This window comes from Orbicella faveolata, unplaced genomic scaffold (genome assembly GCF_042242905.1).
Source record: "Orbicella faveolata isolate gen_17 unplaced genomic scaffold, um_ofav_v1 contig_4, whole genome shotgun sequence".
NCBI lineage: Eukaryota > Metazoa > Cnidaria > Anthozoa > Scleractinia > Merulinidae > Orbicella > Orbicella faveolata.
This window is the reverse complement of record NW_028301569.1, coordinates 9,170,353-9,180,207: the sequence shown is the minus strand read 5'-3', so window position 1 is coordinate 9,180,207 and position 9,855 is coordinate 9,170,353. Positions and strand designations below refer to the sequence as shown.

Below are 9,855 nucleotides of genomic sequence, written 5' to 3'. Positions count from 1 at the left end.
TAAACCGAATCTATTCAACTTCTGGCAATCTGTATTGTAAATTTCAGACCACAAAGGGAGCCAATCACAATTCTTCTTTTCTTCATAGAACAGTTTGCCATCTGACATTACATTTTACATTCTAACTTTATCTCAACAGACAAGGAATGAAAAGTTTTATATATATTAAGGACATTAATATATGTATATATTTATATATATTAAGGACATTAAGGACTGTGTTGAAGGCCTGGGAAATAATCATATGTTTAATTGAATTCTCCAAATATTCATAGAAAGGGTCTCCTGAAAATGGCTTTGCTGACATAAAAACTCGGAGCAAGGAAACAAATGTAAATAATGGAAAATTAAATCGCTTTTTTTTTAATCTGAAGTAGGCTATGCTAACAGACAAATTTACGTGTTTCTTTTGTGTGTTTTTCTCAACGGATGATTTCGTGTCGGACTGAACCATTTCATAAGCTGACAGGAAACCCTTTAGCAAAACGTCTCTAGTCATTTCCGATTCACCGGTTCTTGGCTCATTAAAACCTATTCATAATCAACACGTACCCAAAAACAAAACGGAAAACTTGATCAATTATTATATTGGAGCAAATGAATCAAGCCAAACGAATTCTAGTTTAAATGCATGTTACGGGCCCATGGGCGTGGCTGGAACAAATATATTACAGACAAGAACTGTAAATTTCTGGAATCGATTCAACTGTCAAAATACCCATAGAATCCAAACCAATTAAGACAAGACCTTGATTAAAAGATTTTGTGGTTCCATAGCTTGTTTAATAATGAAAGAAAAAAGAACAAAAGTGTGCATTCTTTCTGAGTAAACTCATGCGAGAAAGACTTTTTCTTAAGGGAATAATTTTGCCCGTAGTACAAGATGACATGCTCTAAGGCAGACTAACAAGACAAATTTGTTGTCCATATTTTATGGAAATTGCACTTAATATTATAAAAGAAGTGGAAATTCTAACAAAAAAAAACTAATTTGTTTTGGTTATGGGAGCACGCCAATTAACGTAGAATTTTGATTTTGTGAACTTAATTGTTTTTCTCTCTCTCTTCGAAGTGGGTTTAAACGCTCGGCCATGAGTGAAAACCCCATCTAGATCTTTATGTTAACGAAGGTTTCGTTATTTTGCTTTTTCTTGGTGATACGGCGAGACACTTTCCACACAATACGCTTCGCCTCTTTAAATGAGACTTTCCAAACACCTTATCATTGTAATTAATTTAGCTTAGATCTTTACTTACTTGGGGATTCACAGTTGATCGATTTCTTCACATCGCCATTTCAAGTCGAAAGTAGACAAATCAACATTTACCGTAGACCTGATTATAAAAGATTGTAGTCTTACTGAAATATATCGATACAGCGTCGGAAAAAAACTAGCCGCATCTATTTAGATCCAGTGAATTCAATGGCTCTTTCACAACTCAGCTTGTTGATGAAGGCAGGAAAACAATATTGGACTCATACTGGTCACCTAATTGTCCGGAAACGATTGAGATGATGTTCCTTTATACGGGTCATACAGAGATGCAGCTGTTTACTTAGGGATAACGATCACCAATTGACTAGAAAGTGGCAAATTGAAGAAGCAAGACGAAGTTCTTTGATTGTACCAGATTCTGAGGCCTTATTAGGGGTGCCAAGGATACGATATATCTAGGTAAAAAATTAACAAGATGTAGGATTTTTGGGGTCTTGGGGGGAATTTAATGATATATGGGACATTAAAATCAGATAAGACGGGATATCGAGTAGAAAATGGTTAGTTTTTGCAATTGGAATTAAAGGGATACGGGATATTTTAATTAAGTGGTTGTGAGATACCCAAACACCCCTTCTGTACCCCCACCCCCTTCCCCGCCTTAACAGGGCCTCATGCTAACTTCTGACAAAACGAGGTATTATTTTTCTGAACTGTTGTCCTGCTAAACTGATCGTGAATCTTAGGAACAAGTTGCTTGCGGCGATTTTCATAAGAGTGCTTTCATGTCTTATTTAGCACCACCATTCTGTTTGGATTTTTGCTGTTGTGATCACCGATGCCATTGCATATCAATGCACACGAGTTGATTAACTCTCGATGTAAGAGAAAAGCTGTTTCCACGTCCTTGGCGAATACAACCACGCATGCTTTCAATGGTTTATCGCCACGCTCTTCATCACCTGACAACACGATTACTCTACCATCCTTTTCACAGTTTACCTTATGTATTTCTTCAAGCAACTGTTTAATGTTTGTCGGACGAATATCCGCTACAATGGAAACGGGAAAGTTTAGAAACGCCGCTAAATGAGGAGCCAGAAGTAACAAATACGTGGAATCCGAGGTCTTGAGGTTAACATCAATGAGAAACTTCCCCTTGTTGTTGATCAGTATTTCAACGCCTGTAAACCCAAAGTAGCCATGTTTGTGAAGATAGCTCATCACTGGTAAAGCAACATCCCATGCTACCTTTCTCAATTGCTTCTGCTCGTTCCAGTCCACATCCGGTGTAGGAGCTTGGTGAACCTCGCGAAACGCCGTATCCGTTTTTCGTCTCACTCCCAGCCAATGAAAGTCGCCATTTTGAAAAAGGTAGAGTTGAACGTTGAGAAATCCTTTAATGTGTTGAATGACTTCAGTGATTACGGGTTCCTGGCAATGGAAATTGGTTTTAAGTTCACGAAAAGCGTTCTGAGCTTCATCTTTGTTTCGAGCGAGAAACACGCCTCTACCCCCTACCCCTTGGGTAGTTTTGATCATGCATGGAAGAGTGTAGTTGTCACGTGACATGTACCGAGGGCACGGTGCCCCCATCTCGGGGATTCTGGTCTTGGAACTGAGCTCGTAGTGGATGTCGGGATCGACGGCATGTTTATCGGCGGAAAAACTTTGAAAAGGAAAGTTCACAATCATAGGACGAGTTTTAGTGTCCTCTTTGTCAAAGATTCTGATATCAGGTTTAGGGAGGAAAGGAAGCCATTCAGACCAATGCTGAAACCAAAAAAAAAAAAAAAAAACATGAAGTCGATAAGGAATAACTAAATAAATAAGACAACAACAGTATTTTAGGGTGAATTTCAGGCATGCAAGGTTTTGGTTTTCCTATGGTTTGAGATTTGTTGAGTAGCATAATAAGTAAGTAATTGGTTTGGTTTTGGTTTCACGACACTCTATCAATACTGCTCTATCATTGATTACATTAAATTAAGCCTGGTTTCCACTAGCGACTCAAGCGCAAGCGCAAACACAATAATTCTTATTTCACCGTGAAAACGGCCTTGACGCAGGCATAAGCACAAGCGCAAACACAAGCACAAGGATCAGAAAAAATTCCTTTTTCTTGTTCTTACGCTTATGCTTGCGTTTACGCTGCAACAAGTGAAAACGAAATACCGCCTAGGCATAACACAAGTAGAAGGATATTTACCACAAGTGGTTATGTTTGGCCAATGAAAACACTGGATCAGAATTATCTCGCGCCTAAAAAGTTTTTAAAATGGCGGAAGGTTCGGATGATTTTGCTGGTGCTTGTGTTTGCGTCGAATTTCGTTTTTACTTGATTGCTTACGTTTGTGCTTGCGCTTCAGCTTGCGTCGCTCGTGAAAACCAGGCTTTAGAGATAGATCAAGCTCTCTCGGGCGATTTTGTCACGCCTGTTCATGCTTTTATTTAGCCAGCGGTTCTGTCCCACCGATTCATTTCTTTCATTTTGCTCTTTGGTCAATTAGACGATTCTGTCTCGCCACGTTACGTTATTTTACACGAGTAAGCTATTCGTTTCTTTCAAAGGACAGAAACATCTGTTTAATTGCTCCAAGTACGAACCCTTTCAATTTGCAAAGGGGCCCAAGAATGCCGAAAAACGAGTGTTGCTGGCTAAAACAACGATGCTTGCCTACGTGTAGCCGTACCCACTCTCTCCTCGGAGGAGGGGGGGGGGGGAGTGGGTACGGCTACACGTAGGCTACAACGATGCAAAGGACCGCAAACCAAAACGCCGTTGGTACACGCAAGATCCGTAAAAGATCTGATTGGCCAAAAATAGAAACATAACATTGAAGTAAGGCTGGTTACTAATAGAGCCCAAAAAGAAAGCCAAAAATTGTAACCGTGGACAGCTGTTTCGAGCTGGTTAAGTCTCGTCAGCACTGTGTAGCATCAGAACACAGCACAACTGGATTGAGGACCAATTGTCTACTGGCGCATGGTAATGACCTAGACTCTATGTCACTGTCCCGTTAAACTCTCTACGTAGTAATCAGCCCTGCTTCAATGTTATGTTTGTGGCTAATAGCTGTGTTGGGATACTAAGGCATTACCTAGTTACCTGTTACTGGCCCATGGCCTTTTTAGTCACAAGAGGGAGGAGGAAGTGTACGTGTACAGCGCGTTCTTCAAAAACCCTTACCCCTAAGGAAAATCTTTGTTAACAATGAGTGAGAGCTGAGTGAGACCTGGTAGACATTTCTTGACTTGTTATATAAAGTAACAATGTATGAAACCAGGAGCCCATTACCCAGAGCCTCCATCTCCTATACTAACCCTGTGAGGCAACCCTTTCCCGTATCTTTCTATTTTTACAAAGAGCATTGTAGGAGTTCACACGACCCCTTTTCAATAACCAATGATACCTGAGCTAAGACCATTCCTTGTTACAACATAGACTGAGATCTCCTTCTTACGCTCTATTTTGCATTTTCTATCTGCATAAACGAGATATTTCGTGGGAAACCAAGAGACCCTTACGCTAATTACAGTTCTAGAAATAGAATGATACGGGAATCGAAAGGGTTGACTCTACGTTATAGTACATATGGAGGCTCCGGGTGATGAGCTCCTGATGAAACCAGCTGAGTTAAACAATTCGGGTACTTTCAGCCAGCGCTCCGGTCGTGTAGTGTGTAAGTGAATGTATCCTGAATCAAATTTCCCAGGTTCGACTCCCGGTGTCCGTACAATAAATTTCTGTCATATAGATAGATGGCCAAGTGTCGAGTAACCTTCGTGTAAGACTCGTAAATGTGAAAATTAGTTCCACTTATTGAAACTGGCCAGGGTTAGAACCCAAACCTCCTCACATCTGTGCCCATCATGCAACGCGCCCTGGTTCACAAGCTAAGTCGCTTCCTTTTCCCCAACTGCTACTTTTGTTTTATAATCTAGTGTTTTTCTTACTTCTCTTATACGGGGATTCACAGCACGTGTCAGTAGGATAGGAAGCTCATTGCCTGCCACAGGACAAGCTCTCATCGCCTTTAAGTATCTGTGGTCAGCGGTGATGTTCGAAGAGTAATCATGAATGATGTATTTCTTGTCGTTCACGAAACTTGCTTTCTGGTTGAAAGTCGAGGGCCGCTCAGGCAGAATGTACGCCTGAGGGACATCTTTGGCTAAAAGGCTGCTTAGTGTAACTAAGTTGTTATTGTTGATGGCTGTCATGTTCTTTGCATGTCAAGGTTGTAATTGGCATAAATTGCCGACATTACAATCTGGCGTTACGTCCATAGTCCCAAGTCACTCGGGCCTGCGCACCACGACTTCCATTCAAGCACTTGCTGTAAGAAAGTTAAGTTCCAGCATGAGCTATGGTTAGGCCTATCTCGACTGAGTGGTCTATAGTTAAGCAACAGAGTACCTTTTCCGTGTTTACATAGACTTTGTAAACACTACGGGTTCGGAGAATTTGAGACAATTATGCAAACCCGAAACGTAGTCGAGTGTTTGTATAGATTTCGAGAACTGACCCAACACCCCGCGAGTTTAGATGAGGCTATATAAACACGAAAAAAGTGCTTTATTGCTTTTATAAAATGTTTCTCAACGATACGCACGAATCTAAAACGTCACAACCGTGTTTACACACTCTGATCTAAACACACCTATCAACCAATGAGAGCACGCGTAGTATCTCCTTACCTCCGTGTAAATTCTGTATACGAGTCAAGTGGCCCAGCAGGCCAGCGCTTATCCCCGGTTTCCGTAGCATGAAGCAACTAGAAGTATTTCTATTCCGGACCGCTTGCATTATCCGGAGACGAGCACAGTAACCATGAGGCCACCACGCCTTCACAGCCCACTCGTGTTTTTACAAGCACGCTTTAGAAACTGCGTCGTTATAAATTTTAATCTCGACCAGTTAGCCAGAATAAATAAGCGCGCGGTAACAGCGCAGATGTTACAGGCGGGAAGCCAGAAAGTGTCCTGCCTTGGCGCCTCTAAAATCTCGAGCGAGCTTGACCAGGCTTGGTTGATTAATACCTCTTCCAAAAACCCGTCTTAAAGAATATTGTTGCCGCAGGTCTTAGACATTCTCTACATCCTTCGGATTGAAATTAAGATTAAAAATAGAGGAAAATACAAATACATATTTTTAGTAAACTCATTGAATAATGTACATTCATTGATCACCCAATGGATAACGGACTCTTCATACCGCGTGCCAGGTACCTCATGTCACAAGCCGAAGGGGTAAATATTCCACCTGCAGCAAATGTTAAACAGTTTCTGATTTAATGCCAATTTTCGGAATGAACACGCTGAAGTTCAGTACTATTTGTTAAAAAAAAAAATGTATGTATTTTCCCGGTATTGTTATGTCTGGGATTGAATCAAGTCCGCGAAAAATAAAGCAACTAGAATGCGCTAAATATTGCCAAAGAGTTTCTCTACAGAATACAAGTCCCGATAACTGTCATTTGTAAAATTTTCGATGTTTATAAAGTATAACATGATGCCGACCAGGGCCCGGAATTGGCGTATGTCATTAATATTCTTAACTGATCACAATTTATTCAGTGTTATTCAAACGTACGGAACGTTTCCATGTGCGACTCACTGCGCGAACTTCTATTGAGGTGGCAAACAATAACGAACCGTTCTGTGGATGCATCAATACGAAGCTTTTAGATAACGAGATGCATAAATCAGTTGAAAGCCATTCGTAGAAAAACATAGCAACTGTATTTAAAAAGACGGAGTAATTTGACCGGACGTCTCAAGAGATTCCCCGCGTAAATCCGAAGCAGAAAATATTTTCTGCAAACTATAAGTGCAATAAAGCGCGTAAAAGGCAGTTTACATATCCTTGCTAGACTAAATATTGCAGGTAATTAATAATTCACAAGAGTTCGAAACCACTTCGAAATCTTATAGTTATGTTCATATGTACAATAAAATTAGGCGTCCGTCTGACGAAGACTTGTCAAAAGAATTGCTCAAAATATTGCAAAGGGAAAAAATATATAGCGACGATGCTGTTGATCTCTGCCTAAGTTATCACATTAATGCTTTGAATTCTCGGTAAAAGTAGGGCAATAGAGTTCCTTCAGCTGATTGCTTTCGCTGGCAATGAAAGGAAACAAATTCAAGCAATTGATATAATATCCGCCGCTGCAGGTGTAGACGCACTTGTCCCAAATAAACCACTAACGTGCCTAAGTAGTTATTTCGAAGAGTGCTTGTTTCGTCTCTTCGTAATTTACTTGTTCACGAGCTTATAGTCAGAGTTACAATAAATCGAATTATTCGCCCCGTTAGTTAAGCCAGCTCGCCACTTACCCATGTAATAGTATATCTTGCACCGCGGCAGAGATGGGGATCACTTTTCGGCATCGTTTGATACACTGAATTAACGTGTATTTTTAGTGCGTGGGAAAAACCGCTGAAATGCTGGTACCGTCAACACCACTCAGTGAGCTGAACCTGAGAAGCTAGTTTTGTTTGAAGCAAGCTTACAATATTTCACGTTAGTTAGAGAAAATCTCAGTCCCTTAACTTCTGCTCTCGCTTGATAGACGATCTTTAAGATAAGACAAGAACTTAGAACATGTTTTTAAGTGTCATTACATTCTAGCCAGTATAGTGCGTTACCAGCACTGAGACACTAATAAAAGTAAAATAAAATTATCATAATTCAAAACCTTAAAATCTAAAACTTTGACGTCCGTGCAGATAAGCTATATGTCACAGACGACTCGTGCATTTAGTTTCTAGGTTTTATCGCGCGTCTGTTGGGATAGATTTGATAGTAATTTTTTTTTTTCATAATCTACTCCTCTGTAAATTTACGAGAACTCCAAATGTCGATAACTGTCACCCCTGGTATTTGGACCAAGTTTACGAATAACAACAACGTTTCGACGGCACAAGCAATTTTTGAAACACAACCAGCATGGTAGATCATAATCTTTTGGCGTACTGAACTGACTGTCCAGTGGAACCCAGCCTTAATACGACTGACCCCTTGCGAACTCTCTTTAACTTTTTGTATTCCCTGTTTGCGGAACTTTCAGGATTAATGAGCAATAACTCATCTTCAGTGAACTGAAATAAAACCACAAAATTCATCCAGACAAGTTATTTATCCATAATAAATTATAAAACGGCTTTGGACAGTCCCTTGGAGTGTAAAGTTAAGGTCCCAATGTTCGTCTCAAATTTCACCCCAAAGCAAGCCAGAGGAGGAACGTTTTACAACTGGTGGTATGGTTTGCAACCTAGCGGCCTAATACTACATTAAGCCTAATCCTCATTCTATACCTTTTCCCTTTTTGTGGCTTCTCATAAGAAATTTTGCTGAAATCTACGTGTTCTTTTTAGTTAAAAAGTTGGCTTTCGCTTGCTAATTAAGCCTGTCAACTGGCACGAGGGGGAAATCCCGATCAGTCAAGCGCGTGTCACTGAATGAGGTCTGTTTAGAGAACATATATTCGACAGAAAAGCAGCTAGTAAACTGCATTACGACATTTCAAACTATGTATGAAGACTTATATATGGGAATCAGACAGTTTCTCGTGCGACAGATATAAATGCGAAATATATAGTACATCTTGGCTGAGTTTCAGTCTCAACAACCATTCCTTGATTGTCTTAATTCGATGTTGAAATCCTTACCTTTGCTCCTTTTTGAAGGATTAGCTCCAAAAACCAGAAATTATTCGAGATGGTGCCAAGATCACCCAAGGCTAAATAAGAGAAGAAAATATTAATGGACCAAACGAAAGAAATATTTGACCCGAGAATTATAAAAAAACAAAGGCTTTAGCATGTGTCATTTTTAACACGCTACTGCTACACTGACTTGATATGCAAATATCAAAGATGTCACCCGGAAATTCATGGCCTGGAAAATTAGTAAACGCTCATATATCCTTGACTGCTTGTTTCTTTTTCTATGCAAAAACTATTCAATTTATCTTCATCTGTCACTTACATAACGACTGACAAAGATCCATAGTTGAAACATGGCTAAATAGAGCCCTATTTATTAGTTAAGCGATAACAATATCATTCAAGTGCCTCCAATAAACAATACGCACTAATCGGGTAAAGTTACGGCAGCTAATGTTCAGTATTTTGAGGATTTACTGAACGATCGCGGAAGGGCTCTCATATGAAAAGGACTGGGGTGCTCGTCAGAAATTTTGAAAAGAACCTCTAACAGGTACAATGTACCAAAATCTTGTTTTGTGAGCGTGGCTTGAAATTTTTTCACCTTTAAGAGGTACCAATTGTAAAACAACACGTCTCATATTTTTTCAGCTCTGTCAGTACCCTAAAAGGTACCGCAAAAGCTTGCGATGCGCACCTTTTGAAGCTAACACCCTAACTGGCTAGTTACCAAAACCTAAAACGTACGGCGAGCATCCCCGTGACCGCGTACATTTTATATGGGATTCCACACCCACCCCCCTCCCGGGGGGGGGGGGGGATTTAAGTAACGTTTCAGCTAAGACGAAAAGAGAAATCGGCGCCGGAATGCGAAGAATGCCAGCAAGCAACCACAGCTTCAACTCAAATGCAGCAATATTGGGTTGGCTAGAATGGTTCTACGATTCAGTCTACGACAAAAGGCCAT

General features: G+C 40.3%; 1 protein-coding gene across 1 annotated transcript; it reads right to left on the bottom strand.

Annotated features, from left to right (window-relative positions):
* Positions 1–59: 59 nt before the first annotated feature.
* LOC110068389 (uncharacterized) lies at positions 60–8,966 on the bottom strand. Its single transcript, XM_020775768.2, has 3 exons — positions 8,892–8,966; positions 5,175–5,554; positions 60–2,990 (listed from the first exon to the last, which is right to left on the bottom strand). Exons 2-3 carry the CDS (start codon positions 5,436–5,438, stop codon positions 2,001–2,003), a joined length of 1,254 nt encoding a protein of 417 aa, XP_020631427.2. The 5' UTR covers positions 5,439–5,554; positions 8,892–8,966; the 3' UTR covers positions 60–2,000.
* Between the last annotated feature and the right edge of the window lie 889 nt (positions 8,967–9,855).